We start from the raw sequence: 22,859 nt of genomic DNA, 5'->3' as shown, positions 1-22,859 counted from the left end.
ACTGATAAAACTATTTCTTATTCTCCGGATTCCTGACTCTTTATGTGGTCATTTCCTGCTTAGGCCTTCCTCCCCCACTTCCTGTCTGTCTTTATTAAAGTCCTCTGAGAGCTTGGCACCCGAGGGGGACACACAAAGGTAGTGTTGTTCCCTGAGTCACTAGCTGTCACTGATAGCTGATTGGCAGGTGTTGCCGAGTTAAGACGGGCACAGCCAGGATGAACCTCGACAGGACTGTTTGTTTAAGCAAAGATAGCTCTCTCAAAACAAAGTGGAGATGACTCGAATGCTCCACGATCGACTTCCTCACTGCTTTATTTGGCCAGAGGGCAACATTGGATTCAAATGTCTCCTTAACCCATTTTAAGCACACTATTTAGGTACAGGTATAGACATAATAATCCGTAGAGACAACTGTGTATCAGGAAGTCCTCTAAATATCCTATTAAAGGAACAATCCGTGCTTTGATCTCCACTTTTAGGCTTCCTATTCATAGTTATGTCATCCTTAAAAAACAAAAATAAGCCATAATGCCCTTGGCCTGTTCATAAACTAGTTTAAAGAACGTCACATAATTATCTTGTTTACTTGGTGTATATCCTCTTCGTTTCACTTCTTTGTTTCCAGAGCCTAGAATAGACTGGACGGAGGGCACGCGATAGTCTGTGGCAAGAATAGTTTGCAGCTTAGCAGGAAGAAGTGAGACTCCCTCTCTGGTCCTGACCCAGTTACCAAATGTTTGCATTCAGCAGGTGCAGGAAATATTTACAAAAATAATCAAACAAACTTACACCTGTAAAGACTAAAGCATATCAGAAAGATTAAGTGTTAGTTTACTATTAACAGAGTTATTCAGTTCAATTACAAAATGAATGTTATAGTAATCAATTACAGTGAATGATAAAAAGTATTTAAAAGTTACTACACAAAATGTTGGTCATTCTATTGCTTTGTTCAAATCGTAACTCAAGTTAGAAATACGTTTTTGAAAAGGTTTTCCAGTTATCACGGTTGAATGCTGTTGCAAGGATTACACTGCCTGCTTTAAGTTTAAAACATTTGTAATAAAAGTAAAAAGTGGCATTACTTTAACGTCATTTAAATCTGTAACCGTTTACATTTCAAAAGTAACATTTCCAAAGCTAAGAATATGATCTTATCTTGAATATAAGAAACACTAGGAAAAAAAGATATACTGCTGATCTCATAACTCTGAATATCTAAACTCAGAGGAACCGTAACTTGGCTTTGTTTGAGCCTTCATGCAAAGGAACAGCACACACTCAGCATTAATTCATCAATTTCAGCATGACTTTAAACCAGAATGTCAGGAACATGCATAGCAGGCGTCTTTATGTACAGAACAAACACCTCAGCTTTCCACACAGCCATCTGTCCAGGTCCACGCTCTAATGGACACAGACACTCACCGTAACAGCAGAGTTAAAATGTATGATTGAGCGGAGATAGCATAACACTTATGGCTGCACAGCCACTCGCCCTGCAGCACCACTTTCAAATGCAATAAGGTGATTGATTTATGACTCTAGTATATTGCAGCCATTACTGTATGTTTCCGTTTACTGAGAAGCAGAAGTGACCCAGGTGTTCAGCGTATGTGCTGTGAAAGCGCCATCATAGCCTCCTGTTGCACCGTGCATCAGGGCATTTTCTTCCATAGAGACCAGCGAGAAAGTGTTTGTTCCCGAGGTGCTGTCTGCCGTTCCCGTGGCGACCAATTGGGATGCGTAGCTTGGTGGCAGCAGTGTGTAAAAATAGAAAGCAATCAAGGCAGCGGAGCGTGAAGCAGATTCATACGACTCCCAGCAGCTTTTTTTCTCCATTTATCTCTCCTGCCTCCTTTCTTCCACCCACGCTCTCGTTCACTCTACCTCACACCCACAGGATTAGAGGTCTATGCCACGTATTAGGGTAGAGGGTTTTGCTGCTTTTGACAAAAGCCAGAAATAGCAGCATCTGGCCCACTCTCCTGACTGTGCCCCCATCGGCTCCCTCGCCCCCTCCCTGTAGTGCTCCCACGTCATAGCCCCACTTCCCTATGGTTAGCTGTGTATGTTGTACACATTGCAAAGACCTATTTAATTATTGATCTGAACTAAATAATTGACACAGGTTGGCTATTGTGTAACAGGTTTACATAACTTCAATACAGCTTTGTGCTCTGGCTTTCAGTAAAAAAAACAGCTTATCTATTCTGCTTGTTTATTTGAGTGTGTACGGTCAGCTGTGGGACTTCATGTCCAAAGGGTTGATGGGAAATCCACATGAGACATGTTGACCTAGTGAGTCACTGTCACTGTGACTAGACGGTAGCACCTCTCCACAGTCGGGCATTTACTTACTTTCCCATAATAAACGCTTATATTATTTAAGGTTAGTTCCTTGCCTAGATCCATCCGCCACTGTGTTCCCCATTGTCCACCTTATATCATCTTTTCATAGTTGCCTACAGTATGTGCCACCCACATTTTAGAGTCTGATAATTAGTGACAGTGTTTTATTTAAAAAGGCCTGGCAGGGCTGGTCATGTAACTACCATTGAGGACTCAGAGGTCATGATGTTTTTAAATACCCTTCTGTTTTTTTATTCTTAAGTGACTTCTCATTTATTAAGAGACTCATCGTCTGTATTTTTGAATTCCAGCCTCATCTATAGGTTTAGAACAACATATCCAACCTAAATTATATTCTTGGTTATATTATTAGCCAATTAAAGAGGATATACAAATAACATAGCCTAAGCCATAAGTTCCTGGTTATTCCCCTGTTTAGTACTGAAAATGTAGTTTTAGTCCTTATGAAGCCTAAGTAAATAAACATGGGTCAAGTAAGTAAGACTTCATTGAGCAATAACTATATGTGTGTGTGTGACAACCTGCCGTGTGTTGGGGCTGTGTATTTGGGTATCTCTGTTTTGCATTAGGAGGAGGGGGTGTGGGGGGAGCCTGAAGCATCTGCCATGTTTTTGTGTTATTTTAACTGTTGCTACTGTATCAGACTGTGGTCACCAGGGCGGCAGGTAGCGGACTATTTCACTTAGGGCCTGTGTGTTGCTCAAACTAATTTAGTCCAGATGAGGTGGAAATGGGCCCAATTCTGACTCATTTCATGTATCTGAAAACTGCTTTGAATTTCACTAAAGCTTACATTGTTAAGTGTCAATTGTGCCAAAATAGTTTATTTGGTTACTAGTCTCTATATTTTAGAATGTTTTCTTTGAATATGTTCATTTCACCCAGGATCTATAAAAGCACACACTCTATACATTAGTCATAGAACACTCACATGATTGTATAATGTATCTCCACGTGATGGGGCTTCTTAATTTCCAAAGAGTACATTGACACTTACAGAGAAAATGTCCCTTTTTCTTTTAAGCCTCTGAGCCCAACCTGAAGGTACGATCACGACTGAAGCAGAAGGTAGCGGAGAGGAGGAGCAGCCCAATGCTCAAGAGAAGAGATGGAAACATCATGGCTCCTTACAAGAAGAGGGCTCTGGAGCTAATGGGTAATTTATGTTGCTGATTTTATGTAGAATTATTTTTTCCCTGTCTCCAGTGTGCGGTAAATTGTCTACATCTTATAATCTGGTGTTTAAAATGAAAGGAATACAAGCCTGTACTTTAGTGTTATTACTACATAGCTCCATGATAATCAGCCATTTTGCAATGCAGTAGCACATAATGGTCATTGCACTTTCATTGTAATCAGGCAGCCATGACCGTACACACTAAACTGTTGTGAGGCTGCAGCTGTTATGCCAAGCCTCTGTGCATGTGTGTTGTGTGTAGAGTGTGAACATGCATACTGTGTCTAACTCCTTGATGTTTCGTAGACTCGACGCCCACTAACGGTGCCCCTGGCTCCGGCCCCAGCTCTCCCATAGGGGCCTCCAGTGCCTTGGGGGGTGAAAATGGACCCTCCTCTCTGCCTACCACCACAAAAACTGAGGTATGTTTATAAATAAATCATCAGTGTTAGTATTGACGATGCCAAAAAAGTATGCCTTACTGCTTATTCTGCATGCAAACCTTCCGAATATCAAAACTATGCTTTTATTTCAGTGCTCTAAAAGCTTGTCTGGCCTTGTGCTTGCAGCTACAAAAACAGCCACTTGTCCTCTGTCTGTTGCACTCCAGTGAAAATGCTTCCAACTCTGACATTAAAGAGGCAAAGCTTAACGTGTATGATTACCTAAAGTGTTTATGCTTAAAGATGACTCATTATGCAGTGTGAAAACAGAGAAGAAATGAATACTGTGCATAGTTCTATCCATCATTTATCTTCCAGATGTGCCGAACAATCAGTTTCATGTTTTGCCAAAAAAACAAAACAGCTTTAGTTTGGCTACGAGGTTGCTGTTGGCTTGTCATTGTATTTCTATCATTGGCTTGGCGGCTTTTCACTTGTGAGTTTTTCAGAGGCCCAATAGATTAATGGCTGAGTTGCTGACCAGAGCTCCCTTTGGACCGAGCTCACAAAGCAGACCATAGAGGGTGGCAGATATGACACATCTCGGAACAATCTTAACAGAACAGCTGTGTTTTCCTTAACCATCGCTGTTTACTCTCTCAGGGATGTCCAGTGACACAGAGAAGGGGGAGACGCCCTGACATGGGGCTGAAGGTTGGGGCTGAGGGAGACAGACGAACTGTGGAGTTTAATTGATATCCCAGGCACTGGTAGCCAAAGACACCCACATGCTAACAACATAAACACACAAGGATTGCTATTGTATCAGCCCAAGCTGAGGCTCTCATGAAAGTCGTTGGGAGACTGCGGGGCTGCCCGTAGACCTCATGCCTGTTGCAAAAGCAAGGCATGTTTGTGCACCGTTACATTAGGTATCCTTTTTCAGAGGGAACGGGTCCCTTGGGTCAAATATGGGCCGGATATCCACATACAGGTCACTGCGTACTGGTAGGGGTTGGAAGGATAAACATTGCTGTTCCAAAACCACATGCTGGTCTGCTGCTCTGCTGGGTACAGGAAGTATGCCCCAGCGCTGATGTTCTGTGAGAGAGTAGCCTGAGGGTAGGGACCAAGGAGAAAAAACAGGCCGGTTGTGGACTGAAGAACTGAGGGTGGAGCGGTAGATTTAAAGGTTTACAATGTTTTATAATAACTAATCGTCCTCTGTGGTGCTATTCTGTGAAGCTCCGGGAAACTTTTGCTGCTTGCCACTCCTTTTTAACAGCTATCGTTAACTCATACCTTTCCCTTCGCAGCAAGGAGGGCTGTTGCTTGTCATAGTGCATTAACCTTTATGCCACTGCTCATGTTGCCTTCTGAAATTGTCCATAGCGGGATTTCAAAATCTGTCGTCTCCTCCTAAATCTGTCTGATTTTCTCTGTCCTGTTTGTTCGATGCAGAGATGGCCTTCACATCCGAGATTATTCCAACCTGAGGGCTCTGTGTCGATGCTGAACTTATACACATCTCCCTCCTTACCCAACATCTCCTTTGGTCTTTCCACTGTATCCTCGTCCATAAGTGTGAGACATATTTTGCAGATACTCTTAGATAATGTGTTTGTTTTACATGGAATGAAAACCTGCCTAATACAGTTAAGTGGTGGGAAGTTTTTCCTGCTCAGTCTATGAGTTTAATAACCTGCCATCAGTGGCTGTCGGGGGTCTCTATACGACCGCAGGTCACTGACCTGTGGCCCCAAACGATTTTATCGCCCTTAGACAAATATTTTTCTGCAGTGTCTTGTGTCAGGCATGGTCTTATCTTCCCCTATTACCTAATTTATCACAGCTTTTAAAAGGCCAAGTCCAATCAAGTGCAACCCCTGATAACACAGCACGTGATAAATCATCTTTTAGCTCTCTGGCACATTCCACAGAGGCCTGTTCATCAGCTGCAGAAACTTCAAACTATACATGGTCTCTGATATCATCAATGCCTGATTTGTAGCTAGAGTAATCATTTTCATTCACATAAAACAGCTGATACTGATAGTACTATACTATTCAAATGAACCACTTAGAGGACCTACAAAAGATTATAAGAGACGACCAAGCCTAGTGCACATCATGTAGTTGAAATGTAAGAATAACCCTTTCTGTGTCTCTTCTCTCAGGCCATGGGGTTAAAGGACAGATCAACAGAAATCAAGCATGGGCTTCCTGGGCACCTGCTGGGCCCCGTGCCCCTTCAGACAGGCCTGGAGACTAAAGTGAGCCCCAGTCACCAGGCTCTCCTCCAACACCTCCTTCAGAAGGAGCAGATGAGACAGCAGAAGATCCTCTCCTCTGGTGAGACTGCGTTACATGATTCTAAACACAACATTACGTTGCACTATACCGCCTAATATGCCCATACTTTAAGTTCAATGAATTCAAAACATAACTTTAGAGGGAGCCTAATTGTATTGTTGTTTTGTTTTTCCTCAAGGCCAAGTCACCATGTCATCACACCCTCAGTCCCCTCTGGCCATGAAGGATCGCCCCTCCAGCAGTCGGCCTAAACCACCAAAACACCGGCCGTTGAACAGGACCCAGTCGGCGCCACTGCCTCAGAACACACTGGCCCAGCTTGTCATCCAGCAGCAACACCAGCACTTCCTGGAGAAACAGAAACAGTACCAGCAGCAGATCCATATAAATAAGGTATTGAGCTGTTCATCAATATTTAAAACACAGGGGAGGATTTTGACTTTCAAATTACTTTTTCGCAACATTCTCTTTTCCTTTCTAGGTCTCATGAGGTATTTTCTTTACTGCAGGGAGTCTGATTTTATCATTTAAAGCACACAAATACTGATCTATCTTTAGCACTTAGCTCAGGTTTACACACCCATGCTGTTGTCTGTTCTTCCCTGGAATCCTGGTGTTATTTCTGCAAAGCAAAGAACTTCTGCCTGACTTCAAAATGGGGAAGAAATGCTTCCCCTGCACTAATTCTGTTATCTTAGCTTAAGGCATCAGTGCTATTCACATGCTTACTCTGTGAAATTCAATTCAGCTAAGTTCAAATGCAGGAACATTTGCCCAGAATACATTTTGTTCCTCTGTGGCAATATTTGTGTTTCTGTTAGCTGGCCGAGGTGACCTCGCTATACACAGAGTGTAATTATTCTGGTGAGGGACGTGTGTGAGGTGGCTCACACAGTGAAAGGCAGCATTGTGTGAGCTCACATACTGATGTGTCCCAATGCTAGGTCTTGAAAGAGCCATGGGAACCATAGAGCAACTAATACCTAGAAGTAATAAAAAGCACAAAGCACCTTAAGCGCTTATTGAGTTGCACATGTACAGGTTAAACTGTCACAAACTGTGTGAATTTCTCTGTAACACTTCAAATAACGAACAGTGCCAGGCATCTGAAACTAGTTTTAATATCTGCTGTAATTATTGTTAAGTACCCTATGAAGTTGATTTGATTTCAAATGAGCTTGGGAGTAAACATTTTGTCTTGGAACACATGAACACTGATCACTCAGGCCAATGAGATCGCAAGTAAAGCCTCTTTAAGTGGAGGTTATAAATGGCCACTAATCACGGATGAGCCCTCAGTGTACTGTTTACTGAGAGGGATCTCCGAAACATTGCCCTAATTAATTTCCTAGCAGAGAGTTGTCTACGTTTTTTTGTATACGTCCTTCAGTGCCTGCAACAGTAGGGGGCACTAATGGAAATGTACTAGAGCTTAGGGATTTTAGAAAGAGCTACGCACATTGTTTACTAATACCAAGCTAAAGAGTCTAATTCTTATAGCTGCAAAGATATTTTTATACGGCCTACATTCTGTAGACAGTAAAGTTATTGGCAATGGTAGAAACTTCTCTGTCCTGCTCCCTGAGCCCTCTTGTGGCAGATTGATCATCATTACAATAATTCTGATTTAAACATAGATACATCCCTATGCATTGAGTTCCTCTGTCAGGCTGTATTTTACTCTTATTCTGTTTCTGGTAACAAGTATTTGTGCACTATTACCCTCTAAAGAATCTCGTTTCCACTGAGCTTGATGTGCACCTGTTACTTTAATGGAGAAGTAATGATCTATTTGATTGATTAAAATACATTTGATTAAATTAAGTCGTGTGATTCACTGATGTTCTACAAAATATAAGAAAAACACTTTTATTTTGCTAAATCTTTTGTGTCCTCAATTTTCCATCACACAGCACATTGTATCTATTTCCCACCCTCCAAAATAGCTAATATAATTAAATACCAAGGAATAGCCAAATGAAAACTGAACCTTTATTTCTAAGTAAAACGAATCCTGCTGCTCAGATAAAGGTTTAATTGTTAAAGCTTATTGGCTGCAGGATATCACTATTAATGCGGGCTGATGTGTTTTGCAGCTGCTGTCGAAGTCCATTGAGCAGTTACGTCAGCCCAGTGCACACCTGCAGGAGTCGGAGGAGGAGCTGGAGGAGCAGCACAGAGAGCCGGTGGAGAGCATGCAGGAGGACAGGCTGCCCCCTGGAGGAGTCATCCGGAAACACACGCTGAGCAGCAGCAGCGAGCTCCCCGACGCTCACTACGGGGTCATCAGGGTCAAGGAGGAGCCGGCTGATAGTGAGGATGAGGGCCTGACCAATCAGGGCTTAGAGTCAGAGCAGAGTTCCTATCTCCACCAGGTCAAAGGGCGACTGGTGATAAGAGCCATGATCTGAGAAGGGAAGAGGATGAGATCACACACTCTGAACATTCGCAGATTAACAGTTCTTACCAACATATGCATCTACACCCCTGCAGTTCACACACACACACTCACACATACAAACACATACACGCACACAAACACATACAAACAGACAGCAGACAACTCTCAGCTGCAGCATATGACCCTTTTTCACAAAGCTGCAGCCCAAGACTCTCTGTTTGTTATCTTTGTGAAGTGATCTCTGTAAAATATGTACCTTTCACTTTTGTGTATATATTATGGAAAAGATTTAGACCCGTTCTTTTTAAGAGCTGATTTGGTTGTCTACAGTCCGCTCAAACAAAAACGACAAAAAGTAATATGTATATATATTGAGGATTAAGCATCAAAGATGATTTCTAGAAGGTTGAACAGGTGTACAGCTTTCAAAGAGCCAACCCATTTTCCTCCCGTGTAGATTTCTGCCATAAAACATTTGAATGCTCTTCTATCCACTTAACACTGAGAGTTATCATAAAGTTTGTTAAAGAATTTAACACACTACGTGCTCCACTGTTCTGAAAAACCTGTGATGATCTTCCACTTTAAGTGGTATCAGAACTGTAACAATAATGAACATTTGAGAATGTATACTCAAATCCTAACTGAGGACGCTCCCTCAGGGCAGACTTTTGCGCTAGGAGTGATATTGCCATTGGAATATGGTCGCTGCTCATATTGAAATTTGAAGGATAAAGCACTAAATCCCTGCCCGGGTGTGCAGGCATCTCCCAACACACCCAAGTCTCTCTCGGATCGGTCCCAGAGCCAGGGCCCTGTGTTAAGCCCAGCTCTCCTCCCTCTCTCCCTCTGGGTCCAAATCAAAGCTCGGCGGGTTCCTGCCCAGCTTTCAGCAGAGGAGTCAGACAGAGAGAAAGAGAGAGAGGGCCGGGCAGGAAATGCCTGCTAGAAGCCAGGAGTTGGAGTGATTCATGTGTGCAGGAATGTTGAGAGAGGAGGACCTAGGGTTGGAGGAGTCCAAGGGGCCAGGCTTGAGAATTGATTTACTGTCAAGGCGAATTACAGAGTGAGTGGGGATATGGTAAAGGGAGTCCTTTTTAAAGGGAATCGCTTCCTTCGTATTCCCTCGTGGCATGCTTACCTCAACGTGCAGGTTTGATGTTACTTCAATAAAAAACCCCGGACGGGACCTTGCTTCTTCTTCTTCTTCTTCTTTCTTTTTTTCCGAACCTGTTTTCCCCTGAAAGTGCCCATTGCGACATGTATAGTCCGTCTTAAAGTGATCATTCAAATGTATTGCTTAGCCGTAAACCTCCCCGTTTCATTTGTACCGTCGACTAAATGTAAAGAAAATGCTAGTATGAGGTTCTTTGATGGATTCATGTGAAAATCAAAACTGTCTGTCTTATACTGTACATTCAGATTGTCCGGTTTCAATGTTTTTAGTGTGAGTAAACACAATCAGAACAATGTGAGTCTTGTTGTCTTGCTCCTTTGATTTGGTTGTAATGAGAACCCCTTTGCTGCCAGTGGGGGGAAGGGGGGCTGGGGAATCCTGTGGTCTGTTCATAGCAGTTTGCATTTCTTGCCTTGTGTGATAAACCTTTCTTTTTCTAAATAAAGTTAATTTACCTCTGAAGCTCATTTGTCGATTATTTATACATACTGTATATGTCCATCGCATTATGAGGGCTTGCATGCATAGTAAAGAAATAAAAAAAACCCGTCTTTTAAAAACCCTGTGTGTTTTACATTACAATTTACAGAAAACGTTCCTAATCATTTTGACATTTTCATCCCGAATGAACTTTCTAAATCATTAGCCCAACTTGCTTTCCCACACTATGTCCTATAACCCTGCTCTTTATTTCCAGGGGATCTTTGTAACCCTTTATAGGGAGCTTAAGAGGCTTTCCAAACATGTCTTTGATGTTAGCAAGCAGGGCTTCTTGTGGCAGCATTAGAGCAGTCAAGATAAGGTGAGTTGCGAGAGAGTGATATATTACTTGCGCAGATTCTTTCAAACCAAGCTTAAGCAATTTCACAGCAAGCTTAGTTCATGGGACTGGCCTGATATGCTATACACGCAATGATGAGACTAGAAAAGTTCACTCGTAGTCTAATGTTGCTTTCTGAAAACGCTACTCTGAGAACATCGTCCAAATGGCTGCCTGCTCTTTGCTTTGTACACGATGGTTCAAGTAAGACCTTTAATATATAACAAATATAAACTCTTTCATACAACTTTTATGAGAGCTCCTAAAGTATTTTCACAGGTGTTGAGTTAGTTCCCATTAGGAAGTATTTGAGTTAAATTAGACACTGACTCTTGCTTAAGTAGATTCCATCTGTCTTGGGCTTCAGGCCCTTGTGATTTTAAATGAGCTGTTACAAAGGCAGAACAAATAACTAAGCCCAAACCCATCTGCGCTGCCCCTCCCCAGCTGCCCACAGAGCCAGTTGTAAAAGCAAACAAGCATTTTTAAAGGTGTAAGGAAGTAAGGACGACCAAAGCCTAACTATTTCCTCTTAATGGATTCGATTCTAAGTAGGGCCTGTATTTTTTTTATCACCTACAGTACTGTTAAAAGTAGCAATTTGGATGCAGGGTGCAAACACATGCAAGAATGTGGCATAGTTGAAGGTAATGATGGCGTTGTAGAGTCTTAAATCGCAAGGTGCCAACTCCAAATGGCTTTATTTTCTAATGTCTGGGGATCAAGAAGAAAATACCAAAAACATAAAACAAAGTCTTGATGTTCTGATGCAGAGTCATAGTAAAATACATTTAAGCCGCTGTCTGCATTGCTGCCAACACTTAAAACCGATGGCTTTACATATATTATTCATAACACATGAGATAGACATACTGTACTAGCACAATGCCTTGAATTGAATTTCTTTTTCTATGTTGGATCCTTTCCTTTTAAAGATTTCTATAATATAAAAAAGTACATCCTTGCAAATCAAATCAATCTTATAGCAGTGAGTTTCCCAAATTGGCTCTTTTACAAAACCCTGAAACTTCTTGGGAACTACCACTGAAAAACATAGTGCTTTTCTTGTCTATTAGACATCTGATTTACAAAGGAGATCCAAGAGAAATGTAATTCTTTGTTTCATGAAAACAGCTAATTATTGATTCAAAAGAGAGCGGGGCATTATTCTCTGTGTGCAGAGCCTGCAGACCCCTTGACTTGTGAATATCGTAGCAGTGAAGGCTCTGCACATTACACTCTAACACAGGGGTGTCAAACTCAATTTCATCGCGGGCCACATTCGCATAAAGGTTGCACTCAAAGGGCCAGTTGTAACTAAATAAATATATCAAATAATGTATTATATTACATTATTGCCCCTGAATTGGATTATTATTGGATAGGGTTAGGTTAGGGTTAGGTGCATGATGCATTGTGGGACATGTAGTTTATGGGCAACCTGCTTCTGTAAAGTGGCATGTAACCGTATAATAAACGTATTATATTCTTTGAAAGCTCTTGCGGGGCCACATAAAATGAAGTCGCGGGCCGGATTTGGCCCCCGGGCCTTGAGTTTGAGACCCCTGCTCTTACACATAAGGGAAATTAATGAGACAAGAGGACCGATCACATATTAGAAAGTGATCTTACTCTGCATTTTGTTGCTGCTTTATCCACTTTTACTATCCATCCACTCTGAGTTCCTGTCATAGATACTTAATAGCAATCACAAAAAATATGAAAAACCTTGCCTTATCTGGAAATAAACCCAAATGTTCTGTTCTTATACATATTTGTCTTAAGCAGGTTTTACTGGCTTGCTGAATGTTCCTGTACTTCCTGTTAAAAATGAGGAGGAGTGGCACTGAGGGATACTTATTGTGGCTTGTTATATAAATTAATTATACGTCTTGTGCAAGATCCAGAATAACTTTAAACACCATATATATCCTGAAAAATCATCATATTTCTGGACATGCTCTTCTCTCTGAATTCAATTGGATTACTTCACATTTAAGTTGTTTAAAGTTATGAGAGGATATTTCGGACACAAAGGTTGTTTAAGATTTAGCTTTGGTTGTCGGGATGGACTGATGGACTTGGTGGGAAATGGTTCTCAGCTGCAATCTTCCCCCTTGTAGAAATGTGTGCACAGTTTAGGGTTTGGATGTTTTGGAGTGCTAAGTATTCCAAGTACCGCTCCAAGAGTTTGATAATGGAGTTACGTTTCTAAGTTAGGCGTTCACCTGGCAGCCCTGGACATACTGACCAAGCAATGCCAAAGTTTCCCAGTTAACACAGAATAAAGCAACTCAATCGGATTTGCAGAGCAGCTTCTTTCCCCTGGCCGTAAGACTCCTAAACTCATCTTCCAAGCTCTATCATATAAAACATGTCATGCTTTTGTTTTGTTTTATTATGTAGCAAACAGGGATTACAACTGCAAAGACAATACATTCAATCTAATGAATATTCACTTTCTTTAGAGTAACAAAGATTTAAAGGATCAAGAAACAGATCCAGAACAGCTTCAGCATATTCTTCTTCTTCCTTGATGTTAGATGTTAACAAAGTAAGTTTTCCCCTGATTTCATGATTTTGACACAGCGTATATAAATATTTTTGTTTCATAAGTCAAGGTAAATAAGGAAGTCATTTGCAAGATGAATCTCCATTACTTCAAAGGGGGCTAAAACAGTGCATTAAGGACATTTTCCAGCTTTTTTGTGAGCATGTCAGGATTTGTATGAATCTGGCGTCTTGCAGTACAACGTGGTGTTTTTCTTTCCATGTGCAGGGTGCAGGACAAACGAAAGAGACTGTGTTGCGTGCTGGTGTGAAGAATTGCAACTCAAAAAAGAAAAGAGAAATAAGAGCAATGATGTAAGCTGGGTGTGCAGACGACTCATTTCTGTTGGACACGTTGTGGTCTGTGATGTCTCTAGCTCCAGATTCCTTTCTTTGATGGCTTGTGTGCCTGTAATTTCACATTAAATCAGATACTTTTAGAGATCTATAACGGCAAGTCAAAAACAAAGCTTGATTTGTGAGCATTTCACAAGGGTGTATAGTTTAGTTTATTTATTTATAGTGTCGTGGACAGTCCCCATCGATGAACTGTCACAAAAACAGTAAATGGAGCAGATTTAGCCGACATGGCTAATTTCCAGCTGTTGTCCCCGGCCAGATGGTAATAGACACCCTTAAAATCACAATATATCAACAGCATTAGTTATAAAAAAATATATAAAATAAAATAAAAAGGATGAAAGACAAGTAGATGGCGAAAGGATAAGAGAGGATAAAAGAGAACAATAAACAATACAAGTTACTACATACAGTACATGTCAGATATAGCACATCACAATCACATAACAAAAACAAGGGGCAACATCCATGATCACAACATGTAACACTCACGCCATACTCAACACAGTGACTAGTGTGTGCAGGTGTACAGTAGTTCTCAGTGAACCATGTACTTGTTGTGTTCCCACTTAATGAGAATCAAATTGAACCACAGGAGACAGCATTGTTTTAAGAGCAGAGGAAGAATCCAACATCTTTTTTATTGTCTCCTGAGATTGATGAACTTAGAGAGTGTTTATACTATTGTCAGTCTCCCTGACCGGAGTCATCCATTCTGCTATCTTAGCCTCTCAAGGATTAATATACCTTTTCAAGTTTAATGAGATAAGAGACCTGGGGGAGTTTTCCCCCTGCTGTGTTCAAAGACTGTCTGTCCTGAGGAACTGCTTTATCTCAGCCACTGATTGAGCTGAATGATAGGTGATACTGAGGAAGTGCAGTGGCCCAGGGAAGTGGCCTCTCCACTCAGGGGATGGGGACTGGACAACTTGGCCTCTGCTGTCTGAGAGAAACCCATCAGTGGGGCCTTGGATGCCGCCTCATCTCTTTGATTATTGACCAGGCATTTTTACGTGCCCACCTCCCTCATACCGTCCAATCCAGAGCCCATAAAGCAAGTCTGCTGCCCTCCAGCTAGTTGGACAGGACGTGTTTGTAAGTGTTGCCTGAATGCACCGCCAGGCAAAATGACACCCAGAGGGCTCGTAAGACTTGTAATTTCTTCTCCAAGCCCGTGCCAAGAGACCATTTTGAGCTCCAGCTCAATTCTCCTAAAATGTTGCCATTTGTGGTTTGTGACCATGGACCGCTGGGGTTTGTCTCATGATCTATACAGCATGGCAAATGTAATGTATTAACTAGGGACATAATCGTAAGGGAAACACAGAAAGCCCATAATGACGGACTGATTTAAACACCACATAATAACCTCACACTTCAAAGAAAATGTGTTCTAGAAAAAATATTCAGACCTACATCAGATGTTGACCTTGAAATAACAATAGTTTAATCATTGAACAACTATACATTCAACACTGTGTCCATATTTAACGAAGCATGTCTGTGGTTTATCTATACATTTTAAGATGTGAAGAGTATTTAAGACACAAGATAGGGAAGTACGAGGAATGCATGAGGAAGCAATGCTCCTGGGAAATATTATTCAAGGAAGGTTTAAGGGCTCTCTCATTATCACTATATATTGAGAGAATAAAATGGGGGGCCCCTGAAAAGGTCCCCGAGGCATCTGCATGCAATGGAGTTCATGCTACACACTATATCACAGGCTAATCTCCGAGGGAATCATGTGCGTGGACACACGAGGCACGTGTTGGAGCAGCAGGTCGGAGGCAGCGGGAGAAGCAGGGCTCCAAGCTCCATTAATGTTGCTGCTGCCATGTTTGCTCATCTGTGCAATTTCCAAATCACGTCATCCCTCAAATACACTGAGGACACGCCTGATGCCTGTGGGCTGTCTCATGTGAAATCTACTTTGAAAAATCTAATGTTGTATTACTAAAGTTTGTTTGGTTTATTTGATATCTCATTTGATATATCATTAGGGAAATATTCTTAACATATCATTATGGGTTGCTAATATGTAGGTGCATACATTTCCCCCATGAAAGCATAATGTTATAACTGATTTGTTTGCTGTATTTTCAATGGTTCTGTAAGAATGGTCATGTTTTTAACTGTGAATCTCATTTACCGTAAATAGTCAAATGTATTATTGACAGCTCTACTCAAAGTGTAACGATAACAAACTGATATAAAAGGTCAGATTGAACCAATTCAATATTCAGGGAATTAAACTGTGAAGTTAAATCCAGACCTTGGACAACAGGTTGTTCTCTGCAGCTTTAAACCACATTGTTTGGTCTTTTTTAGTCACGCTAAAGCAGGAGGACCACAGGAAGTAGTTAAAAGCCAGCCTGTCCTCTTACAAAAAACGACCATATAGGTCGATTGTTCAGCAGCTAAATACGACCCAGAGTCACGTTTTAAAGTGTAGCACCTCTAGTGGTCGTGTAAGAAACAACATGCTCCTGTCGATTGAAAACGCTCCGGAGAGTCGTTTATTCACAAATAACCCTCTCTGGAAAATCCTAAATTGTGGAATAGTTTGGCCATTAAAATGCTTTTTTATTAGATTTCTAGCGAGAAGTGTATATTGTACTTTTATAATCTACGTCCAGTGGATGTGTAGGATCTACAGTTTGATAGATATACGAAGATGATTTGAGGTCTCGCCAGGAGAACGTGTACTGTATATGGGGCAGCTTCCATGTAAAGTTAGCGTGGGTGAAAACAGTATTTCCGGTCTCGAAGTTTTCATAATAAAACCGGAAGTATTCCCCACACTGTCAAATGATTACACACTGATATCTCCATTACTCATCCACTAAAAAACTTCGGAGAAACAAATTGTTTTTTTGGAGTTTAGACACTACAGAGTTTTCGAAGACACTACACTACCCAGAATCCCCAGCTATCGTTTGGGACTACAACATCCGCCTTGCTTTACAAACCCCGTGATTAGCCCTCAAGCTCTGTGATTGGATGTTGGAGTGGCAGTGCGACAAGGTTATGCCGAGTGTCAAACAGCTCTTTGAAATGGAATGGAACCACGCCAGACTATCCAAAACTGGACTTGGACGGGTCCAGCCCAGCCCTCCCCCCCCCCCCCCCCCCCCCCCAGAATTACACATGCTGGCTATTGTGTGTTTCGCAACATGTTCTATGGCACGTCTCTACTGGGAATTGTAGTTTTATAAGACGTTTTCGTATTTCCCACAATTAGAAGTTGCCAGTATTAAACTATACATCCCTGGAGGTTTAGGGGATACGAAACACATTGGTGTTATCAAATTTAAAACATATAATTAATACATGGGTGAAAATTGCTTGTGTCCATAATGGGCAGCATTAATATACATGACAGCTAAGGTCAGAAGAACTTTATTTAACAGCTGGTCTTATGTCTGTGACCCCTCCTGTTGTTAATTGATAAGCCTGAAACATGCACTTGTCAAGGTTCAGATGCACATTTAGCAAATATGGCAGTAGTCCATCGATCATCTTAAGATAAGATACTTTATTGATCCCAATTTGGGAAATGTTTTTGTTACAGCAGCATGTACTACTTTGTTCTACTCCACTACAATTCAGAGGTTAACCTGGTATTTTTACTCTACTACATTTATTTTTGTTACTTTGCAGATTCTGATTAATGATGTGAAATATAAACAACCCTTAAATCAGACTTTCGTTACACCTGAGTAAAATTCAGCCTTATCAGTTTGTCTGTTTTGCACATCCTCCTGTTAATATCTTTGGACGTCCTGCACTAAACTGTTTTATTGTAGAGATCACTACAGTATCTTCTTGATATTTTCTATTCTATATGTCTATCATTGACCCCTATTTTGTATGTAGGCTACTCTTAATATTTAAATGTTTTCATCAAATATAACTTATTCAACAACTACATTCAATAACGTGCTTTAACCACTAGGAGGTGCGGTTTAAAAAACCAGTGGTGTAGTTAATAAAACATAATAATATCAAACATAATATGACTATTCACTTTATTGTGAAATTAAAACAGAACGGTAAAGGAACATACAGTTTCAGTCTCTCGATGTGAAGCTTATGCATTGTACCATAAACTTGTATAGACCTGTAACAGTCAACTGCATGAGGAGTTGGAAAGGTAGTTCAGAAAATCAGTAATATCTTTAAAAACTCCCATATTCATACTCCCCGTATTTACACCATAACGGTGCACAGCTGATAGAAAGTCCTGTGCACCGTTATGGTGTAAATACAGACTATCTACTAATTGGATCAAATATAAAAGTCAGCCGAATTAGTGTTGATACTGCAAGGAGACGTATTGTGTGAAAAGAAATGGAAGATGTTGTTTAATTGTTGATATATTTATGGTCCACGTCACGTATTCAGTTTTGGCGGCATCTCTTCCAGTTTGTCAAAAGGTCTTCTGATCAGGACTCTATAAATACATATCTACAGCAGATATGTAATATGTAATGCAGCCGAACCGTGTATTACAATGTCGTTATGTGATGACTTTCAAAGAGAAAAGCAAGAACACTCGGAATAAAGTATTATTATTTAAAAAAAAAAATGTTTTCCGATTTCATATCACATAAACACCATATCCCGACGTGCATTGCGGCGTGATTTTAGCCTATCAAAACCTCTGAAAAAAGAAATGTGTCTCTCAGAATCGAAAGAGAAAAACCTATGGGAAAAACACAAAAGCATTGTACACAATTTAAACCAATTAATGTCGTATAATTAACTAGGATAAACTGATGTTTTTTAGTGGATGAGTACTGCAGATATCACTGTTAAATCATTTGATCATTGGTTTTATTATGAAAACGTCGAGACCGGAAATACTGTTTTCAACCCGTAACTTTACATGGAAGCTTGCCGCATATAGCCTACACGTTCTCCTGACGAAACCTCAAATCATCTTCGTAATATCTATCAAACTATAAATCCTACATAACGACTGGACGTGGATTCTAAAAGTACAATATATACTTCTCGCTAGAAATCTAATCATAAAGCGTTTTAATGGCCAAACTACCCTACAATTTAGGATTTTACAGAGAGGGTTATTTGTGAATAAACAACCCTCTGTAACGTTTGCATTCAACGGGAGCACTAGAGGCCGACAATTTTAAAATGTAATTATAGGTCGTATTAAGCGCTTGAACAAACGACATATTTGGTCGTAATAAGGGCTTAAACAATCGACCCATTTGGTCGTATGAGTTGGAGGACTTGTTGTTAAAAGCATATAAAAGGTGATTGAGGTTCATTTTGCTAAATGTGCAACTCTTAGGAGTGTAAAACCTTGTTCAATGTTTAACATGTAAACTTTGTAATTTAAAGCCAGATGTATGGAATTATTTATGCATCTTTTCTTCCAGGAGACAACCTGAATTAACTCTGCCATGTATACATTGTATGCTTCACTTTGGTCAAAAGTGTTTATCTTCACTTTGTGAAACCACAGTGGAATGGTGAGAGGTCATGAATAGTTTGAAGTAAATGTTTCTGGACAAATATATGAAAAGTTTTAAGAACTAGTTCCAGTAGTGATATGCCCTGTAGAGTCACTGTATAATTTACATAATTCATAATATCGAATGAAGTACACAGTTTCATTTTGTGTGACTTGGTTTGGGTGGAGGCCAGGCTGTGAAGCAGTAGTGTGACAGATCCATGGTGCTAGATCACAGTTTTAACAGAACAGTGTAGGCACGTTGTTGACTGAACATAACACACCACTAATGTAATGTAAGAATGTGTTACCCGAGCAGACGGGAATGTGTGCCCACGCCGGTACTAAGAGTCGTGACAGAGCATTTCTTTGGACAAAGTGGGAAATCACCATCTACATGAGGGGATCATGTGATTTAAATGCATAGGATGCCACAAATTGTGTTACACTAAAGTTAATGGCAGTTTCCCTCATGTTTTGAAGTTCAGCTGGCACTGCCACCTCATATGGCCTGGTGTTAATCTGCCGTGAACAAGCCTGCATTATGCCAAGAGTGCAGCAGGAGTGAGTGGGAAACAGGTGGCCTCGACTTTCTGCCATTCCTGGTCTGAGCGCTGGCTTCTGGACACAAAGTTGGCCAGTCTGCTTTTTTTTGTGGGGGATTCCCTTCCAAGCCACTTTATTGGTGTGTTAAAATAAACCTCAAATATTACTTGTGTTTACACAAATTTATGCAATTCAGTGTATTTTTATTGACTGGGTTTAAGGGACGAGTCCATCATTTTGGTTAATATGCTTCTGTGCTTTCTGTCCGGGAGTAAGGTTTAATAAGAAGAGTGATAGGTCTATCATTCTCGCGTTTGTGGCAAATATGAGACTAATGCTAAAAGCTGCTTTGTTTAAGTTAGCTTAAAGACTGGAAACAGGTGTAAACAGTGAAACAGGTGTAAACAGCTAGCATGGCTCCTCCAAATTAATGTTTGTTTGTTTGTAGCCTTTATTTAACCAGGTGAAAGCCCCTTGAGATCAAAAGATCTCTTTTTCAAGGGTGACCTGCAGGACATTAGTTACACATGTAACATAAAAACAACAGAACAACAATAAGGATGACATACAACATAATGTGCAGGGTACAGTTTACTCTATTTACAGAGACAGGTACCATGAGTATCCAGCCGAGTTTTAAAGTGATGCAGGGGAACCAAAGCGCTCAGTTTTAAACATGTTTGCAGACTGTTCCAATTTAGTGGAGCTGCACAACTAAAAGCTTTCTTCCCTAAGACAGTCCTAGCACTTGGCACATTTAATAAAACAACATCATGAGATCTCAGGCAATATGTACTTTCAATTCGTCGAGAGATCAGAGAGCAGATATAAAAAGGTAGTTTACCCAACATGGCTTTGTAAATGAACATGTACCAATGACTGAGCCTCCGTACAGTTAGTGAAGGCAGACCTGCCTTGGCATACAGGGTACAGTGATACATCTTTAGCTAACTGATTTGGCATTATTGTGTCATTTTGTTTTGAGGTCTGGATAGCTGTCATATGAATGCCTACGTCATATTCATTAGCCTTCAAAATACTCAATATAAGAGACAACAGACTGTCTCTATCTCTTCTTCAAAATATCTTGTCCACTGTTAACACTAACTGTATATCTTGGCCATCACACAAAGTGTTATTCCCTGGATTTGAAGAAATTGATACCAGATTGTCTGCGAGACCTCTTCTGGAAGGGAAACATAGTTACACATATCACAACTGCTGTTTTCTCAATAAAGTGGTTTAAAAAAATCTGAAAGATAATTTACTTAGTTTTTTGTATCATGAAGATGAACAGCTTTCGTTGTGTGCTGTTTTGGAAATGTTTCAGGTGGAAACCGGATGAATACAGGATACAATATTTATATTGGGTAAAACCCACTTTGATTTACAGTTTTAAGTTACACCTTATTTGATTGGCAGGTAAATAAAGAAAATAGCTTTTATCCTTCAGAAACCTTCAGATATCTCAAACCAAGCAGTTCTTGAGTGTTTATTGCAAAACACTAGTCCTCTACTGAATAACTTTTGCACAGGTAGTATGTGGTAACCTCAGATTTTCACACTAATAGACACAGTCAGGTGTCAGTCAACAATACGCAGACAGCCTGGGGAGTCATGGCAGCTCCAATCCTCTGGTGCAGCACTTGGACAGAGATGAGAGAGTGTGGGGAGAAAGAAGGAGGCCTGCTTTCCATAAAGTTCTGGTATCCTGTGAGGCAGCCCCACTTCATAATCATAAACCGTCTGGATGGAAATTGGGGGTTCGTCATATCCCAACATAACAGGGAAGTTTCTAAATCAAAAGATGGACTGGCGGATCTCCTGACAGTTTAATATCAATGGAAAGATTTAGAAATTTCCCAAGGTTTCTTTTGGGTTTTATTTGAAGTTTTGCAGCGATAGAAGGCAGTTACAGAACGTTTTCAGTTCAGTGCAAGTTCAGTTTACAGAAAAGCTTTTTCTTCTTATGATGGACATTGATTTTAGCTGGTTTTCTCTTATCCTCAGAACGAATGGATGTAAAAAGTTAATATCATTGATCCTGGATTTTGAGTGTCCATGTAACCCAGCTCCTCCATCCCTGTCCTGCAGGCGGTGGAGGACTGAGGTCCCCGGCCTCTCCCCGGCTTGTGCTCTGGCCAGCTCCAGCCCATGCGTGTAATGCTGTTTGTAATGAGAAATATAAACAGGGAGCAGCAGTGAGGCATGACAGGAATGTGTTTCCATTGGAGGGAGTTTCATGAAAGAAAAAGAAAGGGGAAAAAAAGAATAATAATAATTGTTGAGGCTTTTTTTGTCCAGAAGGAGCGCTGACTTGGGCCAAAGCGGAAGACTAATGTTATTGTACACTGACTGTCACTCTGCCAGCCCTCCCTCACCAATTGGTTCCTTGTCTCCTTACAGTTATCCCCCGCCACAGTTCTCTCTCTCTCTCTCTCTCTCTCTCTCTCTCTCTCTCTCTCTCTCTCTCTCTCTCTATCTCTCTCTCTCTCTCTCTCTCTCTCTCTCTCTCTCTCTCTCTCTCTCTCTCTCTGCTTCCCCAAGACTCTGTTTGCTCAGGTGGACAGTGACACAGTTTTCAATGGGCCTCAGCCCCCCCCCCCCCCATCTGCACGCATGGCTGTAGACTGTGTCATCGAGTCAGGGTCCGGAGGGGCCTGCAGAGAGCTGGAAGTTGAAGCTCCAACCTGGGTTCACTCTGAATGGGAGGGAGCAGGAAGTTGAGGGACAAACACTGGCAGGAACAAAACAAAAATGGAGGGAAAATGCAAATTCAAAGAAATAACTGGCATAAACAGAGGGAGAATAAACAAAGTGGGAGAGAAGGTCAGGGTGAAATTGGAGGAAAAGAAAGAAACAGAGTGAATGTAGAAAAAAAAGATTTGACCACCCATTTTGAAAATTAGAGAGCTTGACAGGAATGCCACTAGCGGTGGTTGTAGTCTGTGGAGGCCGTCTTGGTTTATGGTCCATGGAGGATGTCTTGAAACAGCCCTGTTTAGAGTTTATTTGATCATGCCATGCCGTCTCAGACCCTCTGTCAGGAATCTCATTCTGCGGAGACTAATTACAGTCTAAACACTACATTAAAGTCTGCAGGCCACTCCACTTCACTATTTACCTTTTCTTCCTAACAATCCTGACATCCCTCAAAAGATTGATTTTTCCATAGAAACCTCGTCTGCCTGTGTTTATTTGTTTTGAAAGTTGCATGCAATTCATGCTGAAATGGATGGATACAGATTTCAACGACAAGACAAATAACAGGCGG

The 22,859-nt window shown here is 40.9% G+C and overlaps 1 protein-coding gene across 5 annotated transcripts in view; it reads left to right on the top strand.

Moving 5' to 3' along the window:
- hdac9b (histone deacetylase 9b) overlaps positions 1-10,289 on the top strand; it is a 39,440-nt gene extending 29,151 nt beyond the window's left edge. For all 5 annotated transcript variants that reach the window (XM_034228386.1, XM_034228384.1, XM_034228382.1 and 2 more), the window contains exons 6-11: positions 3,401-3,532; positions 3,860-3,975; positions 5,398-5,520; positions 6,114-6,288; positions 6,428-6,642; positions 8,346-10,289. In XM_034228386.1, the coding sequence (XP_034084277.1) occupies positions 3,401-3,532; positions 3,860-3,975; positions 5,398-5,520; positions 6,114-6,288; positions 6,428-6,642; positions 8,346-8,660 (1,076 nt within the window). In that variant the 3' untranslated portion in view covers positions 8,661-10,289. The remainder of the gene's footprint in view (positions 1-3,400; positions 3,533-3,859; positions 3,976-5,397; positions 5,521-6,113; positions 6,289-6,427; positions 6,643-8,345) is intronic.
- The last annotated feature ends 12,570 nt before the right edge of the window (positions 10,290-22,859 follow it).

This window comes from Gymnodraco acuticeps, unplaced genomic scaffold (assembly GCF_902827175.1).
Source record: "Gymnodraco acuticeps unplaced genomic scaffold, fGymAcu1.1, whole genome shotgun sequence".
NCBI classification, from domain to species: Eukaryota; Metazoa; Chordata; class Actinopteri; order Perciformes; family Bathydraconidae; genus Gymnodraco; species Gymnodraco acuticeps.
This window is presented reverse-complemented; position numbering and strand designations above follow the sequence as displayed.